Source organism: Budorcas taxicolor, chromosome 15 (genome assembly GCF_023091745.1).
Source record: "Budorcas taxicolor isolate Tak-1 chromosome 15, Takin1.1, whole genome shotgun sequence".
NCBI classification, from domain to species: domain Eukaryota; kingdom Metazoa; phylum Chordata; class Mammalia; order Artiodactyla; family Bovidae; genus Budorcas; species Budorcas taxicolor.
This window is the reverse complement of record NC_068924.1, coordinates 51,363,498-51,384,060: the sequence shown is the minus strand read 5'-3', so window position 1 is coordinate 51,384,060 and position 20,563 is coordinate 51,363,498. Positions and strand designations below refer to the sequence as shown.

Below are 20,563 nucleotides of genomic sequence, written 5' to 3'. Positions count from 1 at the left end.
AGGATTATATATTAATGTTCACATAATGTGTTTGCACTAAATATCATGTCCTTATATAACCATACTCAGTGGCAGAAAAATGGCAGTTTTTCCTCATCTATCTCTTCTTATCAAGGAAGAAAATTTATCTTAGAAGTCTCTGGCACATTTCCTTCGTATCCCATTGGCTCAGACAAAGTCAGGTGCCCATATAGCTTAGCTGAAGGGAAGCTGGAAAAGTATTCATCATTTCCAGTATATATTGTGGAAGTGTGTGTGTGTTGGTTTGGATAGGCAACAAATAGTGTCTGTCACAGGAAATAAGATGAAATCTCGGTCCTCCCTCAGGAGGTTTTTTTCTCTGGGGGCAGAAAGACAAGCTGTAATTGTACTACGATTTCTGTGTGTTAGATTCCTGGTCACACTCATGGGCTTTAAATTAGCAATCCTTTTTAAACTAATCAAAGAATGCTGCTCTGGTACTTTCCCAATGGAGCTGCCAAGGCTGTCCTCTCCCACTGTCCCCAATTTTTAGTTATGAAATTCTGATCTGGGCATCTTTGCCATAAGTGTGTTAAAGGAATGCAGTATCCATTTACATCACATGATTTTAAGTGATGTTCTCTTTCTCCAAAATGCTCTTGCCCTTCTATCTCCATATGCCCAAATCGCATTCACCTTTTGAAGAAAACTAAAAATAATCTCTCATTTATTTCACAAAAATTTGTTACATGCTTACGGTGGAGCAAGCACTCTGCAAGTGTTGGGAATACAAAACATGAGCTTTTACCTCATTAAGCTTGTAGTCAGGTTAATCAGACAATTAACAAATACAATTAAGTGATGGGGAAGAATAGGATACAACAGAGAGCTTTCCAGGTGGTGCTAGTGGTAAAGAACCCACCTGCCAATGCAGGAAATGGAAGAAACAAGGGGTTGATCCCTGGGTTGGGAGGATCCCCTGCAGGAGGTAAAAGCAACTCACTCCACTATTCTCGCCTGGAGAACCCCCATGGACAGTGGAGCCTGGCAGGCAACAGTGTGTAGGGTGGCAAAGAGTCAGACCCAGCTGAAGCGACCTGGCATGCCCGCAGGATGCAGTGGGAGGACAGGGAGGGTATTTATTCCTGGTGGGAATGGGGGCAGAATGAGGAATTTTTTAAGAACTTTTAAAAGATGATTTTAAAGAATGAGTAGGAATTGGGAAGAGGAAGGAAGATGTTCAAGATAAAGAGAAATCACAGAGGTGAAAGTGTTGGGGGAAGCACCTTTTGGGGAAAGCACCCTTGAAAGAGGCCCCTTTAATTCTTTCTTCTTCCAAGTAATTTCTCCATTTGATGAATGGATTTGCATAGTACACAATATGCAACTTTTAGACCATAAGATCTCTAAAGATAAAACATATTGCTTACACAGAGCACTTGATAAATATGAATTTAGCTTCAGAAGAGAATGAGGCTGTGTATGTGTTGATGCAAAATGCCAAGTTAAAACATTAAAAACATCTGAGGTAAGAGATGCCTATGTAATATTGCTCTTTAGAATGGTAGGAATAGTCACACCCACCCAGGTGATTACAGAGATCAAAGCAGCAGGGAAGAATTGATTCATAAAGTTCTGGAGGGAGCACAAAATAATTATAGTTCCAATCCTCAGATGTTCCTTTAAAGGTTATTTTAGGAAACATAATGAAGACCTGGTACACATCAGAAAGAAAAATCGCCACTCATTTTTGTTTGCAGTTTTTCTACTTGGTATTAGCTACTCTTTTTGTGTACTAAGGTTCTGGATTACTGGTGGAGAGGGCCTTAGCAGACCTGACAAATTACTTTTAAAATCAAATATTAAAAAAGAAAAATCAAAGTTGTTTCCATGTCACAACTGAGGTTTTTACCATTTCATTTTAGGTGTGTGTTCTAAAATCTTTCTGCTGCTTGGTTGACAGGAACTAGACAGAAGTAAATTTTGATGGAGAAGGAGATTCGAGGATATATCTGTTGTCTTGATAGGCCAGAATAGATGAAGACTTAAAAATCTCTTTTCCTCCCCTCAATTTATCCTAGTTCATTCAGCAATTCATCCCTGGGTTTGAGAAGGCAATTGTTTGATCCTGTCATTTCTATAGCTAAGTAAATAACCCTCAAATAATGAGAAAATGTACATAAATGTGTTTTGTGAATGGTATGGCTTGATACACAAATTTAATAACTTATTTTTTATTATTAACTTGGAAGTATTTTTGATACCAGTTTTCAAAAGTGTCTCTTTCAAGGGCAAGGATTACTTTTTCATATGCTGTCCTATAGTATGGTGAGTTGTGACTGAAGTATGGTAGGGGTTGATGCCAAATTCTCTAATTTGACAATTTATTTGATAATTCTTAACATTTATTTATCTTTTATTAATAGACTTTATTTTTTTAAAGTTTTAGATTTACAGAAAAATTGAGTAGAGTACAGGAAATCCCCATGTGCCTCTCCTCACCCCCAGTTTCCTCTATTACCCTGCATTAGTATGATATGTTTGTTACAATTAATACCTGAATATTGTTACACTGTAATTAACTAAAGTCCATATATATTCAGATTTCCTTAGTTTTTGCCTAATGTACTTTCTCTGTTCCAGGATCCCATTCAGCTTAACAGTTTAGTTATGTTAGTGTGTCCACATTACTCTTAGTTGTCACATCTTCTTGAGCTCCTCTTGAGTGTGACATTAGTTTTGGGGGGTCATCTTCACTTTGGGGGTCATGAACTGGGTTGAAAGTTATGGATTCTCTTCACAGAAAAATAGGCAAGCTGTAGATGGCTAATTTAAGGGAGGTCTACCCACAGCAGATTCAGAAACCCTGCTTTAGAAGAAACAGATGATCCTTAGAATATCCACTTCCCCACATCAGGGCCATGCTCTACCTCCAATTTGCTGTGTGACCTTTCTGCAAACCCATTTCCTACATGAGCCTCAGTTACACCAGCTGTGAAATGGAGGATTTGGTTTACCTGATATCTAAATCCTTTTCTATCACAGTAGAAGGTGGGGTCACCTAGAGCTGTCCATATCTGAACAACAAAGATTGGTAACAGAAGACCATTAACAGGTCAGGCAAAGAAAGTGAATAGGCTTATCAACAGGAGTTGTGGAGGTTCAATGGGGGAAAAGACAAAACCTGGGTTCCACTTTATGACTGTGGATTTTGTAAGTCATTTCCTTCCCATGAGCTTCTGTTTCTTCATCTGCAAAAAATATGAAAGCCCTGCTTCTGGTAGTTAAGAAACTCCTCGGAGCAACAGCGGAGAATGTACCAAGAAGGGTATCGTGAGGAATTATAAGAAAGAAAATGGAGAAAGTGGGTGAAAGGCGGATGTGAGGAATGAGAAGCAAGGTTGAGGGCTCAGGAAAGAGGAACCATCTGCACACCTAAGGCCTTCCGACTTCACCTGCACTTGTCTGGGTCAATTCCCTTTCCTTTCCGGCCCCGCCTCCGCCCCAATTCCCTCCCCTCCCCTCCCCTCAGGCTGGGCCTGGCCACACTTCGCATGGCCGCCACGCTCAGCCGCTTTCCACCAAGCGAGGGTAGCGCGCGCGCTCTGGCGCCGCCAACTCACTCCCATCTCTGCCTGCCCTTGACCTCTTTCGATTGGTTCATCCAGTAACTGACGTAAGTGCTCCCTATTCCACCTCCAACAGTTCCTCCAGCCTCCGCCCCACCACCTCCCTGCATCTTCCCAAGCCGGTGGAAACCTAACCACCCCTGATCTCCGCTGAGCGGGCGGAGCCGGGAAAGCAGGCAGAACCAGGAAGGCGCAGTCTGTGGCGCGCACGCGCACGCACGCACGCCGGGGCTGGCGGGGCGGCAGGCTCGCGCCCGGGCTCGCCCCGCGCCGCGCCACAGGCTCGCGCACTCAGCAGGTTGGGCTGCGGCGGCGGCAGCTGTGGAGCTGAAGCGCTGCGTGTGAGAGGTCCCAAACGCTTCTGCGGCTCCCACTCCGCCACCCTCACCTCAGTTTCGGTGCCGGGTGCTGAGAGGGGAAAGGCTCTAGCCTTGGGATCCCCCCCACCCCTAGCACACCCCTGGCTGCTTCCGACACCGCCTCCATTCCCTTTCTAGCTGCGGGCCTCGCCAGGTGCTAGGCGACTCCGAGGGGAGGCGACGGCGACGGCTGCCTGTCTGTGTAGAGGAGCCCTGCTCTCCAGCCTTGCTCCGCCGCCGGGCCCTGCAGGGGCCGAGAGAGCTCGGCGCCGGCCCTTCCTCTAGCCTCTTCGTCAACCGGTTGGAGCGGCGTCGGTCCGGGAGGTCTCTGGGCTGAGGCGGCGGCAGCTTCTCCGGCTCCATCATGTCCGCGGGCGGAGACTTCGGGAATCCGCTGAGGAAATTCAAGCTGGTGTTCCTGGGGGAGCAGAGCGGTGAGTGCGCGGCTCCCCCCACTCCTGGCAGCTGGCCGTGGCTTCCCCGCACCGCCCCCCAATGCGGCCCTTCAGTCCTTGGAGGCTCCCTGCGGGCCTCGCGTTCGCGCTCGGTTCTACCCCCCGCAGCCCCTGCCTGTATTCGGTTCGCCGACCCCTCTTCGCCACCCGTTCCTCTTCCCATGATCCGTCGCTCGGATTTTGACCCTTCAGTCCACGGGCTCCGTTCCCCGCAGGCCGGCCCTCTCCGGTCGATCTGCCCTCCCCACTCCTCACCCCGCCCAGCCCCAGCCTGCTGTCCATCCCTTTCTTCCTCCGGTCTCCGTCGTGTCGCCAACCCCAGCTCCCTCCCTTGAGCCCCACCCTTGTTCCTTGCTCTTATCCCAGTTGGTCTGCTCTGTGAGGCCCACCCGGGAAGCCCCACGCTGGGTAACCCGCACTCTTCAACCTTGCGCTGGGAGGGTGGGATCTGGGCGTTGTTTTCCCCAGAGGTTTAGCCGCGAGAGGTGCGGGTCTTACCGAAGGTGGGAAGTAGGTGGGTGGGGGGGGGGCGGTCCTAGGAAATTATTGGATTGTTTTCGCCTGGGTGGGGGAATTGGCCGGGGTTTTGGAGGATATGTATCTGAATTGGAGGGGACTTGAGGATGGAGTGGTTGGTGAGTGAGGGAGTGGCGGCGGCAGTGGCGATTTTTGCCCCTTGGGTTAGGCTGTGGCTCGTTGGAAAACCTCGTTTTTTTCTTTTGACTTTCATCCCTGACGATCCTTTCGGCAGTGTTCATGCCTTTCCATGCCAGATGCTATGTCATGATCGTTTTACTTGGAATTTTTCACATCTCACCTCTCCTTTTTCTGCTTCAACGCGAAGCAGTATCTGATTCTCCTCACGGTGGTGCAGACAGGAATTACTGGGGAGGTGTTAATTATTCCATTTCATTAGTATTTTCCAAATATATATCAATATTTAGGATTACTTTGAGAGACAGGTTTAGAATAATGAACATCTTTGTTTTGTAGGATTTCATTTGGGCTTTGGGAGTAGAGAAGAGGAGAGTAGAGAAGGAATCGATTCATCCACTTGTTATCTAAATTAGATTTGAATATGTAATATCATTTTGACTAAATGATTCTTGTATAGTTAATATTAGTATCTGATGAGTGAAATTGTTGTGTCATTTACCTGGTCAAACTTGTGCTGTCCTTGTACTACAAAGTAATACAAATTAGGTATAAGGTTCTAATTTTGTGATGACCGTTTCTAAAATTACTTCTTATGGTAATTCTAATTTTATGCTATATTATGCAAACTTCATACTCTGTAGTTTAGCGATTATCATGCTCTGTTGTTTCTCTCACATTTTTCTTGTCTTTAAAATTGAGTCATTGAGAGATTAATTAGTTTCTCCCGAGTCATCAGACAGTTGAGTTACCTGCTAGATATTTTAGGTTAGGCTATAGAAGACATTTATTTCTTTTGATGGGAAAGAAAATAACTGATAGATAGCAAATAAATTCGGAGCTCTTATTACTACTTTGAACTATTTATATTAATTGGAATGGCATTAAAATAGGTTAATAATAGTTGCAAAATTGCTTCCAGTTGGTCTTGAGGAATTGTTTTTCTCCTTTCATAAATAATCTTTTCTCCCTGACCTCTTATCAAGTCTCCTCATTGCGTATTTCTCCTTTATATATTTCCAAGTAAATATAAACTTGTTCCTTTAAGTAACTTACTGAAACCTCTGAGATTGATCCCTGTCTATGTATTTTATGACAGTTTCAAGACAGTGCCATACATAAAATACACCTATTGGTCATTATTGATAAATAGGACACACATACACATACACACACAAAGTGCTTATGGTGCACTCTAGGGATTTGATTGCCTGCCTTACATTGTGATGCAGAGCTATTCAGTTTGCATGAAAAATACATTAATCTCTGTCTTAGGAAGATTTTAGTATGAATAGAGACCATAATTTAAGAATCTGCAAGTTTCCTTTGAATTTCTTGAGTATATTCTAATTCACATTGCAGAGTTTTATGGCTTCTCATTTAATTTCTTAAATCTTAACTAACTCCCCTTCCTTCCACCGTCTTAAATTTTTTGTAACTAGACTTGATTTTTTAGAGCAGTTTTAGATTTACAGAAAAATTAAGATCTTGCAGAGTTCCCATCTAGCCCCACCCGGATTCCTCTATTGTTAACATCTTATATCTCTGTGGTGCATTTGTTACTGTTAATGAACCAATATTGATACATTATTAACTAAAATATATAGCTTATTCAGGTCTTCTTAATTTTTATCTCTTTGTCTTTAAACATTCAATTCAGGATGCCACATTACATTTGGTTGTCCTGTCTCCTTAGGCTCATCTTAGATGTTTTTTTTTTTTTAGCATTGTGTTTACATGCTTTTTAACTGTAGAACTGTGAGATTTATTATCTTTTGAGACCACTGTATTGCTCAGTAATACCATCCATTGGCTTTGGAAGGATTGATCTCTGTTTTCACAGGCAGTGTCTGTAGTTTCCTTATGCATTAGCAAAAGTCTAGAGTCCATGTCATCTTGATTTAACTCATGAATTTTTTATTTTTAGGTTTTAGAATTCCACAGTTCATCTTTCAAAGACTAATCTGTAGCAAAGCCTTGTCTCTTTAATAGCATTTACCATATTTCTAATTCTTACTTGTGTTTATTTTTGTCTGTTTCCCACAACAGAATGCAAGTCCCATGAAGATTAAAAATTATTTTTTTGTTCATTGTATCCCCAGTGCCTAGAAGAGTGCCAGGCTTATAGCAGGTACTCAGAATGAATGATGATTAAATCTAATAGTAACCAAAGCCAAAGTCATCTTTGTTATGGTGAAGTCTACATTTTTTCCTTATGCAATTAATAGTAACAGTAACTCTTTTGGGAGGGGAAGGCTGCACTGCATGATTTCTGGGCCCAACCCGGGATTGAACCCACGCCAGCCAGTGAAAGTGCGGAGTCCTAACCACTGGACTGTCAGTGAATTCCCAACAATAACATTTTGTACTTAAATTATTTGATTGTATATGGGGATAGTACATATGCTCAGGGGACATGGATTCCAATAATTTACATACAGCCTTTATCATGGCACGTAAAAAAAGTGACCATAATTTTATACGTTTTTTTTTTAGTTGAACAAAATTAGTTTTTTATTGTTAAAGTTATTTTAAATTATTTTCTTTTATTATAGTGCCTAAAATGTGTCAAATAATTATTAAAGACAGATTCATGGAACAGATTTGAAGTTAGATAGACTGTTTTATTTAGCTTTTCAAAAAATTAAGGATCTGTGCTCTATAGTGAAGATGAATTGTTTAGTATTACGAAGTCTCATACTGAATTAATGACATCAGTTTTGGTAATCTTACTGTAGTAAACTTTTATGGTTTCTTTGTATTTCAGTAGTATAGATGATTTAATAAAGAAATGTTGAAATACACATCTTAAATCTGTGTATTTAAGTTTTATTTGAGGAACCTCTTTTGTTACTACTTTCGATCATTGTCTTGAAATGCAGAGGCGCTTCTAAGAATGTCATGATAGTTTAGAGTAGAAAATAATACAAACAAATGTTATGAGTTAGAAATTAGGAAGTGTAATCTCAAAAAGAAACACATACCTGGCTTAGTACTGCTTATTTTTTTACTTATTACCTTTTTTACATTAGTTCTTTTGAATTGTAGTATGCAGTGTTGGAAGAAAAATCTTAATATCAGAGACAAGAAATACTGAACTGTTTTGACTGGCTAGGTCAGTGCTCTTTGTTTCTTCTTAAAATCCTGTTACACTTTCACAAATTGTTGAGGCTTCTACAGAGCTTTTTATATCCCTGTTTACTGCATCAAAAGTTAATTGAGAAAATTTTAAAATATTTATTTCATCTAAAAATAATAGTATAAAATCTATTACATGTTGACATAATCATTTTAATGAAAGAGGACTATTTTCCAAACAAAAATTTAGTGAAAGAGTGGCATCGTTTTGCATATTTGCAAATCTCTATAATATCTGATGTATTAAACGTCATCTGGTTCTAATAACTGCTTCTGCATTCAGTCTCTTATAATATCACACACCACATAGGCTCTGAGAAACTCCACTATACACTCATGAGAGAATGAAAGTGATAAAAAGCCAAATAACATCTTGATATTCCGAAAATGGTTTTGACCCTCAGGAGAGTAGTGGGCCCAGCCAGAGGGTCCTAGAGATCCTGGGAGTTGGTAGACCATATTTTGAGAACTACTAGGTTCTAGATAATATTAAACCAGTTGTATCTTATAGCTTCATGTTGTATTTAGAACAGAAGGAATTTTTTCCATATCTTGTTCTGAAATGGTAAAGCTAATCAATAGAGCTAGTAATTATGAGCACTGTGTCTGGGTTTCATATTTTAACTCTAATCACTGATGAGGGGCAAATTATTGACTTCTTTTTCTATAAAATAAAAATAATAGGACCTATCATATACAGGTACTGTGGAGATTAAGTTAGTTACTAAAAGGTAAAGTATTTAGAAGAGTGCCTGGCACTGAAAACTGCTATGCGGTCAAGTAGTTTAATATGAGCCTACTCTTAAGAAATAAACATTTCATCATGGAAGAAATATATAATGGGATTCCCAGATGGCTCAGTGGTAGAGAATCCACCTGCCAGTGCAGGAGACACAGGAGATTCAGGTTTGATTCCCTAGGTCAGGAAGAGCCCCTGGAGGAGGAAACAGCAACCAGCTCTAGTATTCTTGCTGGGAAAATCCCATGGATAGAGAAGTGTGGTGGGCTACAGTTCTTGGGGTCACAAAGAGTCAGACATGACTGAGTACAGTATAGTGTGATGAGTGCAGTTACTTTGAAAGGTATAAGTAAAAGGTACAGAGACGTGACAGAGGAGTGTGGTGTTTTGGGAAAGGTACGTTGTAAATATGACTAATAGTTTAAGCATCTTCGAGTTGAAATTCTTGAATTAGAGCTTCCAAAGTTGAAGGAGATACTTAAGAAGTCAACCCATTTCTGTTAGGACTTTAAACTGGACCACTTTTTTTCTCCCCTAACATTATTTTTAACTGTTAATACAGTCACATATTTCACAAATCAAAATTATGTAAAATTATATTCAAGAAAACCTTACTACTGCTTCTGTTCGTGTGACCTCATTCCTTATTTCCTCCTCCATTAGTAATTATATATATATATATGTTATATATACTCTGGAATTTTTTTATGCAAGCACAGGCAAATACAAATATAATTTTTTATTCCTCCTTTCATAAGATGGCAGATTTTCTTCGGAACTTGAATGTATCAGGTTTTCTCTCAGTTTGATCTGCCTGGGACATCTCCCCCAGAATCTTATGATCCTTTCTAATTTATTTGCCTGACCTTCAGCATCTCCCAAAGTTTGCTCAAATTCATATCCACTGACTTTGCTATCCAACCATATTATCCTCTGCCACCCCCTCCTCCAGCCCTCAGTCTTTCCCAGCATCAGGGTCTTTTCCAGTGAGTTGGCTCTTTGCATCAGTGTGGCCAAAGTACTGGAGCTTCAGCTTCAGAATCAGTCATTCCAGTAAATATTCAGGGTTGATTTTCTTTAAGATCGACTGATCTTCTGCTGTCCAAGGTACTCTCAAGCATCTTCTCCAGCACCATAATTTGAAAGCATCAATTCTTTGGTGTTCAGCCTTCTTTATGGTCCAAATCTCACATCCATTCATGACTACTGGGAAAACCATAGCTTTGACTATAGGGACCTTTTTCGGCAAATTGATGTCTCTGCTTTCTATACTAGTTACCCTCCATGAGTGATGTACAGCTGTCAACCTTTATTTTTATTTTGAGGTTTTCCTTGTCTCTCGTGTGCATGGATTCCTTGTTTCTCAGATTACATTTTTCTTCTTTATTGTTCACTCCCTCATTATGTAAACCTATCTACCAGTAAGTAGCTTCCCAATAAAAGGAACGTGTTCAGTTGAGACGCTCAGTTGTGTTTGACTCTTTGCGACTCCATTGACTGCAGCATACCAGGCCTCCCTGTCCATCACCAACTCCTGGAGCTTATTCAAACTCATGTCCATTGAGTCAGTGATGCCATCCAACCATCTCATCCTCTGTCATCCCCTTCTCCTCCCGCCTTCAATCTTTCCCAGCATCAGGGTCTTTTCCAGTGAGTCAGTTCTTCCCACCAGGTGGCCATAGTATTAGAGTTTCAGCTTCAACATCAATCCTTCCAATGAATATTCAGGACTGTTTTCCTTCAGGATAGACTGGTTGGATCTCCTTGCAGTCCAAGGGACTCTCAAAGAGTTTTCTCCAACACCACAGTTCAAAACCATCAATTCTTCAGTGCCCAGCTTTCTCTGTAGTCCAACTCTCACATCCATACGTGACTACTAGAAAAACCGTAGATTTGAGTAGACAGACCTTTGTTGGCAAAGTAATGTCTCTGCTTTTTAATATGCTATCTTAGTTGGTCATAACTTTTCTCCAAGGAGCAAGCGTCTTTTAATTTCATGGCTGCAGTCACCATCTGCAGTGATTTTGGAGCCCAGAAAAATAAAGTCTGTCACTGTTATTGTTTCCTCATCTATTTGCCATGAAGTGATGGGACCAGAGTCAGACTTTGTTTTTTGGGGGCTCCAAAATCACTGCAGATGGTGACTGCAGCCATGAAATTAAAAGACGCTTACTCCTTGGAAGGAAAGTTATGACCAACCTAGACAGCATATTCAAAAGCAGAGACATTATTTGCCAACAAAGGTCCATCTAGTCAAAGCTATGGTTTTTCCAGTGGTCATGTATGGATGTGAGAGTTGGACTGGGAAGAAAGCTGAGTGCCGAAGAAATGATGCTTTTGAACTGTGGTGTTGGAGAAGACTCTTGAAAGTCCCTTGGGCTGCAAGGAGATCCAACAAGTCCATTCTAAAGGAGATTGGTCCTGGGTGTTCTTTGGAAGGACTGATGCTAAAGCTGAAACTCCAATACTTTGGCCACCTCATGCAAAGAGTTGACTCATTGGAAAAGACTCTGATGCTGGGAGGGATTGGGGGCAGGAGAAGAAGGGGACGACAGAGGATGAGATGGCTGGATGGCATCACTGACTCGATGGACATGAGTTTGAGTGAACTCCAGGAGTTGGTGATGGACAGGGAGGCCTGGCGTGCTACAATTCATGGGGTTGCAAAGAGTCGGACACGACTGAACGACTGAATTGAACTGGTGGGACCAGATGCCATGATCTTAGTTTTCTGAATGTTGAGTTTTAAGCCAACTTTTTCACTCTCCTCCTTCACTTTCATCAAGAGGCTCTTTAGTTCTTCACTTTCTGCCATAAGGGTGGTGTCATCTGCATATCTGAGGTTATTGATATTTCTCCCAGCAATCTTGATTCCAGCTTGTGCTTCATCCAGCCCAGCGTTTCTCATGATGTACACTGCATATAAGTTAAATAAGTAGGGAGACAATATACAACTTTGACATACTCCTTTCCCAATTTGGCACCAGTCTGTTGTTCCATGTCCAGTTCTAATTGTTGCTTCTTGACCTGCATACAGATTCTTAGGAGTTCTTGCAGAAGATGAGCATGTGTCCTTCTACTCCACCATCTTGGAGAAAATCCCAAAAAGGAACATGGGAGAAAGTTTTTTTAGACCTTGTATATCTGAAAATGTGTTTGTACAGCCCTTCCACTGAAGTTTGATGGCGTTAGAATTTTAGGTTGGATGTGTTCTTTCTTCAGAAATTTGAAGACATTAATATATTGTCTTGTAGTGTCTAGTGTTGCCATTATAACTCTTCGTCTTTTGATCTTTCATGATAATGTGTTTGTTTTCATTTTATATGCTGAGTAATAGGTATAAATCCTTTCAAACTGGAAACATAAGTTTAGTTTCAGGAAAATTTCTTGACTTAACTAATGTGATATTCTGTTCTCCATTTTCACTCTGGAATTCTTATTAAACCTTGTGGATTGATCCTCTAACTGTATCTTATCTTGTCCCTTTTTCATTTGTTTCTGTTTTAATTCTCAAAAGATTTTCTCAACTTCTATTACATTTTATTTGTGCTATCATTTTAATTTCAAAGAGCTCTTTGTTTTCTGATTGTTTCTGTCTGTAGAATTTTTTTGAGTCTAGCATCTTCTCTTGTCACTAACATTTTTTTATTGAAGTATAATTGATTTTCACCGTTTGTTAATCTCTGGTATATCTCTTGTCATTTTGAGAACATTAAAGGGATATGACTTTCTCATTACTCAGTTTTTTATAAAGTGCTTTTCACTTTTTATTCTAGTTTTTTAATTTCTTGTTTGATGTGGTCCTCAGAGAACTAGTAATTCTTAACTGTCTTTTTTAAGAGTTGAACACAAAAATTTGCTTTTAAGCTCTTATGTGGGTTTATTGGGCGTCTCTGTAGGACAATTTGCCTGATTTCTTTTGGGGGAAAGTCTCTGATGTTAGCTCTTTTAAGTCTTTTTGCCAGTCACATTTCTTAAAGAAGAGCTGTCCAGTGTTTTGCTGGAGAGGATAAGCTTGGTTGCCAGCTTTCTTGGAGCTGAATGGAGATGTGTACTTTAAATTAGAAGGTGAGTTAAGTTGTTTATAATAGGGAAATAGAGAATGTGATTTAGACAGATTTTAGGCCACTTCTGGACTAAAGATATTTTGACCTATAGTTCCTTTTCACAAAAAGACTGAGTTCGTTTAGTTTTAGATAAAGCATTCCTTTTGTACTTCCAAAATTCTTAACACTTTCCTCTCCAGAATATTGTACATTTGTTTTCAGAGTTTTTACTGTAATGTTCTGTCTTTTATGTAAACACAATCTAAATGGTTACTTCAGTCTCAATCTGATAGTTCTTAAGGCTGCACAAAAGCCATCTTAGATCTTTTAAATTTCTGTCCTTGGTGTCTAGCATAATGTCCTTCATATAGGCAACCATAAAATATTGAATCTGTCCAGTCATTAGGAAACTGAGTAAATAGGACTTTCTTTCTTTAAGAAGATGACATAAGCACCAGCATATTGACATTAAGTAAATAAAACAAAACTGGATGGCTGTTGCACTTATTAATTTGCAAACCTCTTATGTTTGTTTATCAAGTTGTTTAATATGGAATGTTTATTTCCTTTGGTTCATGAAATTTTTATAGTTAATGTGATATGGGGGAAAAGTTGAAGGGCAAGAGTAAGGGATACTGAACTATGATCTTTGCTCTACCACCTTATATATTATGTGCTCTTAGAGTTTATTTTAATCTCTATGTAAAATGAGAAGAATCTACCCATATAATTTGGCCTGCATAGATGATCCTCCGTAGGCTCCATGCAGGGATTTACTGTCAGCACCCTCTCGTATTCCTACCGATTTAATCCTCACAAAGCCTCCAGAAAGTGAAAATAGTTCCTCTCCACAGAAAGACTTGAGTATGTTTAGTTTTAAATGGAGGATTCTTTTTGTACTTTCAAAATTCTTAAAACTTTCCTCTCCAAAATATTGTACATTTGTTTTCAATATATTTACTGTAGTATTTAGTCTTTTATGTAAAAACAATCTAAGTAGTTATTTCAGTCTCAGTCTGATTGATATTCTTTCTTATATGTTTGTTTGACTGTTGGGTCCTACTTGCATCATGCAGGATCTTTTGTTGTGGCGCATGGACTCTCTAGTTGTGACATGCAGGTTCAGTCATTGCAGCATGTGGGCTCTCTAGTTGCAAGGCATGGCCTCCGAGTGCTCAGGCTTAGTTGCTCTGCAGCATGTGGGATCTTCGTTCCCCCATGAGGGATTGAACTTGCCTCCTCTGCACTGCAAGGCGGATTCTAAACCACTATTTGTTCTCATTTTACCATGAGGAAATTGAGGCACAGATAGGTTTAAATAACTTTTCTCAGTAGTGTTGAGTTGGCCAAAAAGTTCGTTTGATTTTTTTAAGTTAAAAATAAAAGACACATTTTTCATTTTCACCAAGAACTTTATTGAACAGCCTATTCACTGTTTTGTTCCACTACCTTCTACCATTTTTAAGGCAACTTCATAATTCCATCTTATCAAAAAACTTTTTATCTTTTTGAACAAAGAACTGTTCCAGGTGCCTTTTACAGTCTTCCAGGGAGTTGAGAGTTTTTCCGTTGAGAACTTTATAAAGACTGAAATAAATGGACATCTGAAGATACAGTGTCTGGTGAATATGGCAGATGAATCAGAACTTCCCAGCCAAGCTGTAGCATGTATCATATGCAGTCTTGCATTATCCTGATGGAAGATTGTGTGTTTTCTGTTGACCAATTCTGGATGCTTTTCCTTACCTACTGCTTTCACTTGGTCTGACTGGGAGCAGTTCTTCTTGGAATTAATCATTTGATTTTCCAGAAGGAGTTCGTAATAGAGGACTCCCTTCTAATACCACCGTGTATACAGCATCATCATCTTTGAATGAAGACCAGCCTTTGGTGTGGTTGGTGGTGGTTCATTTTGCTTGTTCCACGATCTCTTCCATTCCACATGATTGCACAGTATCTAGTTTTCATTGCCTGTCACAGTTTGTTTTAGAAACAGAATGTTTTAATAGAGATTTGCATGCAAAAATACGTGAACTTATATGGAACCCAAACATCAAAATGATTAACAAAACCAAGCTGATTTTCAGCCCATGGTTTTCAGCACTTGATTTAGATATTTTGAGTATATCAGCTATATTCCATATGGTATAACGTTGATTGTTCTCATTTAATGTCTTTGCTTTGATTGCTGTCAACTTCAACTGGTCTCCCCAACTGTGGAGCATCATCTATTGAGAAATCTCCAGCATGAAGCTTTGCAGACCACTTTTGACATGTTCCATCAGTCATGGCACCTTCTTCATACACTGCGGAAGTCTTTTTTGCGTTTTAGTTGGTTTTTACCTTTATTGAAATAATAAACTTAATATGCCGAAAATGGTCCTTTTTTCTTCCGTCTTCAAAATGACTACACAAAAATTCATGAATTTTGATAATTTTTTTTAAACGCACACTGATATGACAGCTGCCACAGTACAATCTAATTTTGTTTTGAATGACGTTAAAGATATCTGAGTGCTACTAGAGCCATCTTAATGGGGAGAAAAAGAATGAACCTTTTATTTGGCTAACCCCAATATATAGTTTACTAACTGGCCACACTTGGATTTTGGCTCAACAATCTGGTTCTGGAGCTCTAGTACTGAAACACAAATCTGTACTACCCTTCCTTGATAAATTTTGTATAGGTGAAATATGTGCAGAAAGTACAGGATACTTTGGTGTTCCTGAAACAATAAGAGTGAAAAAACTGTAATCATCTGTGGAAAGCTGAACTATATGAAGTAAATCTGTTACATAAATTTAAGTGTTTTTCTCAGGTGTTTTGCTGTACTAGAATTTTGTAATTTATATGACAATTTTTAATACCTGTCACTTAAACTGTTAAGTAGATAGTAAGATAAACAAATTAGTTTTAAAATTCAGTGGCTCTGATAAAATTTGCTTTGTTGATGATTGTTACTGGCTAATACTGAATTATCAGAATCACTTCAAAATGTTCCTTACACACAAGGAAAATTATAGGTTTATTTAATCATGGAATTAAAATGTGATATTCAAATGAGAATTGTTTAGTCACCTCAAGAAGCAAAAGTACAACTGAAAAAAGTTTTGAATTTGTAATATCTTACAGAAAAGAGGGCTTCCCTGGTGGCTCAAAGGTTAAAGCATCTGCCTGGAATGCTGGAGACCCGGGTTCGATCCCTGGGTTGGGAAGATCCCCTGGAGAAGGAAATGGCAACCCACTCCAGTACTCTTGCCTGGAGAATCCCATGGAGGGAGGACCCTGGTAGGTTATAGTCCATGGGGTCACAAAGAGTCGGACATGACTGAGCGACTTCACTCACTCACTCACTCACTACAGAAAAGATAATAGCTTATTAATTTTCAGTTTAAGATCTGAACAATAGGAGAAAGGCTTAAGCTAAAACATGTGAATTTAAGTCATATATATGGAAGAATTTCCTGACTGGAAAGGTTATAGAAGCATTAAGAGTGGGTTATGAAATCACCTGAAAATACTTCCTTTTTCAAACAGAGAAATGATTTCTTGGGAGAGCTAGGCATGCTCAGACAGAACCAGAAGTATAACTACAATGCCTACCATTGTATTTTGTGTTCTGCAGAACCATATTTGTTGATAATTAAATGTTCTTATTTGTTTCAATTGGTCTTAACCTCAATATAAGCTTCATTTTATCAGACCTTCTGGTGATGGACTGAATAAATTTATTTATATAATATAGAATAAACTACATGACATGGATTGGGAGTGGGATAGGAAAAAGGGTATTAGAGTATAATGCTGTGTGAAGTTTTGTATGCATGGTTGCACAGGAGTGTTAGGTACAAATGCTGAAACTACTGTTGAACAAAAAATGAATAGCCACAGTGTTCAGTATGAGATTGATTAGTGTTGGAAATGATCATTTAAATTGCTTTTATATGGGAGGACATAATGAACGTTGTTGTGTAGTCACGAAGTTGTGTAGCCCTCCAGGCTCCTCTGTCCATGGGATTTCCCAGGCAAGACTACTGGAGCAGTTGCCATTTCCTTCTCCAGAGGATATTCCTGACCCAGGGATCAAACCCACATCTCCTGCATTGCAGGCGGTTTCTTTACTGCTGAGCCACCAGGGAAGGCATGTAATAAATGTACTAGTAGGGATTTTGAAAACTTTTGGAGAAATAAGCTTAGCCAAAGAGCTCTGAATGAATACAGAAGAAATGCTGTTTTAAAAGTAGATATGTTTAATATTTATGTGAAAAGGAGCTATTCTAATTTCTGGAAATCTTGTGACCATAAGTGGGTAGGAATATTTCAAAGAGGACTAAAGTATGTCTTTTTATGTAAAGGAGCCACCTAAGTGGACTACTCTTTCTCTGAAATTTTGGGGTACTGTCCATGTAAGGAAGATACAACAACTTCAGTGCTTGAGCAGATGAGACATTGAGATCCTGATCTACTATTTGGAGATTCTGTCTTTAAACAAAACAAAAACTAGTTGAAAATGATAGTTTTAATGTAGATAGATGTATCAGTCTATAAAAATCTGAATTTTGTGTCCCATTTTAAGTAGTTTTTCCACAGTGTGAGTAATGAAGATAGCTTCCCATATAATACTTTAGAAATTTAGCTTTGTTTTTTGCGTTTTGTATTAAAGAATTTATCCTCCACACCTAAATAATATATACCTATGTTGTAAGGTATGTTTATTGCCAGTTTTAAACCCCATGAGAGCAAAGCCTTTAGTTTTCTTATTTCTTGTAACTTAAAAAAAAAATTAGTATGCTGGAAATGTGTTTTAATAGAGTTGAAAGGAGGGTATTTTTGAGCTTTGCTTTTTTCTTTGGGTTTTTAGTTTTGATTACTTTATTGTATTATCAGAAGTATTTTTCCAAATCAAAAATTGTCTGCTTAAATTCTGCCATGGACAGAAAAGTTAAGGTGCACATCAGAGAAACTATACTCACAGTTTAAAGAAAAACTTTAAGGCAGTGACAGAGACACTGTGATAACTGTTGCTTCATCCTCCTTCAAAACATGTGTCCTTTATTCTCCATAAAGAAGAACAAAACATGTAATTTTTTCTTCTGAATAGGCCAATTTATGCTTGCTTGCGTTTTTCACTCTTACAACTTTTTCATAGAAAATGTTAGTTTTAATATAGATAGATGTATCAGTCTATAAAAATCTGAATTTTGTGTCCCATTTTAAGTAGTTTTTCCATAGTGTGAGTAATGAAGATAGCTTCCCATATAATACTTGAGAAATTTTGCTTTGTTTTTTGTGTTTTGTTTCGCCTTTCACATTTAGGTTTATAATCCACCTGAAATTGATGTTTATGTGTTCTATCACATAGATGTCAGGTTTAATTTTTTTCGATATGTATGTGTAATTATCCCAACATCATACATTTTAAAACATTTCTTTTCCTCAGTGCTCTGCCATGTCAATTTTTTAATGAATGTCTGTCTGTAAATTCATTTTACAGACAGTCTGTTTCTGGAATTTCTGTTCTGATAATTGCTTTGTCTACTATTGCAACAATACAAAACCTACCCAGTATAACTTAAATATAAAAATTATTGATTTACCAGAGAGCAAATCCTCCCACCTTATTCTTTTTACTTAAGAATGGCTTGGCAATTCTGGACTTTTGCAACCATGGGGAAATTTTTTAAAATGGAGCTTCAATTTTTTAGTAAGATTTAAGATTTTCTTTTCTCCTTCTTATTTTTTCTTATTTTTCTAGGATTGTGTACATTCCATCTAATGTTTCAAACTTATTAGCACAAATTATTCATGTTCTAATGTCTACAGAATCTGTCTGTAGTCATGCTTCATTAGTTTCTAATACTCGTTATCTGTACCTTTCATTCCTTGGTAAGATTTACTAAAGGTTTATAAGTTTAATTCTGGAGAAGGAAATGGCAACTCACTCCAGAATTCTTGCCTGGGAAATCCCATGGACAGAGGAGCCCAGCGGGCTACAGTTCACAGAGTCACAGAGTTGGATGCAACTGAACACATATAAATTTAATGTCCCCCCCCCCCCCCAGAAAACTATTTACCAGCCTTGTTGATTCTCAGTCATGTGTTTTCTGTCTTATTTCTGCTTTTTATTTCGTTTCTTTTGTTTATTTCCTGATGTTTTCCATCTTCTTAAGAGAGAAATATATAGCTCTGGGTTTTTTTGTTGTCATTGTTTTCCTAATATGTGCTGCATATAAGTGTGTGTGTATAATTGTATAAATTTCCCTTGAAGTACTATTGTAGTACTGTTTTGGAGATTTGTTATGCAGCATTTTTGTTATTCAGTACAAAATGCTTTCTAATTTCTGATTTCTCTTTGACTCATGGGTTATTTAGAAGTTATTACTTTCAAACACTTGGGGAGTTATTTTTTATAATTTTCTTTAAATTTTTGATATCTAATTGTACTGTGGTCAGAGAATATATTTTCAGTGTTTTTAATTTTCTTGAGACTTTATTTATGGTCCATATGTTATGTCAGTTTTAGTAAGTATTCCCTGTGTGATTGAAGAGAATGTGTATATATTAGGTGTAGAATTCAATATATGGTCACTGGATCAGTTTTGTTAATCAAGTGGTTCAAATATTATGTGTCTTTTTTCAGTTTTTGTCTGTTCTATTATTGAGAGGTATGTTAAAATTTCTCATGATTGTGTCTCTGTATATTTATCCTTATAGTTTTTCCATTTTTAACTTGTGTTTGAGCCTTTGATATTAGGTGTGCACAAATTTGGAATTGTTGTTATGGTCTTGGTGACTTGAACCTTTTATCATCATCAGGTATTCCACTATTTCTAGTAATGCTTTTTGCCCTTAAGTTTACTTTGATGTTATCCACTTGCCAGTGCAGGAGATGTGGGTTCGATCCCTGTATTGGGAATATCCCCTGAAGGAGGAAATTGCAACCCACTCCAGTATTGTTGCTGGGACATCCCATGGACTTAGGAGCCTAGTGGGCTACAGTTCATGGTGTTGCAAAAGTCGGACATGACTGACTGAATGAGCACGTACTAATGTACATACTCTGATGTTGGTATAGGTTTTATTGGAGAATAATTACTTTACAATATTGTGATGCTTCCTGCTATACATCAACATGAATCAGCCATGGGTGTACCCATGTCCTCTCCCTCTTAAGGGCTTCCCAGCTGGCACTAGTGGTGAAGAACCTGCCTGCCAATACAGATGCAAAAGATGTGGATTCAATCCCTGCATTGGGAAGATTTGTGGAGAAGAGCATGACAACCCACTCCACTATTCTTGACTAGAGAATTCCATGGAAGGGGAGCCTGGTGATCTATGTCCATAGAGTTGCAAAGAGTTGAACACAATTGAAGTGACTTAGCACACACACTCCCTTTTAAATCTCTCTCCCACCTCCCTCCCCATTCCACCCCTCTAGGTTGTCGCAGAACACTGGCTTTGGGTTCCCTGCATCATACAGCAAATTCCCACTGGTCATTTTACATATGGTAATGTATGTGTCACAAGCTGTAATCAAAGATTGCCTGGAGAAATATTAGCAACTTCAGATATGCAGATAAT

At 38.8% G+C, this 20,563-nt stretch overlaps 1 protein-coding gene across 2 annotated transcripts in view; it reads left to right on the top strand.

Annotated features, from left to right (window-relative positions):
* Positions 1 to 3,868: 3,868 nt before the first annotated feature.
* Positions 3,869 to 20,563, top strand: part of RAB6A (RAB6A, member RAS oncogene family) — an 84,495-nt gene continuing 67,800 nt past the window's right edge. For both annotated transcript variants that reach the window (XM_052652352.1, XM_052652353.1), the window contains exon 1: positions 3,869 to 4,383. In XM_052652352.1, coding sequence (XP_052508312.1) covers positions 4,314 to 4,383 — 70 coding nt within the window. In that variant the 5' untranslated portion in view covers positions 3,869 to 4,313. The remainder of the gene's footprint in view (positions 4,384 to 20,563) is intronic.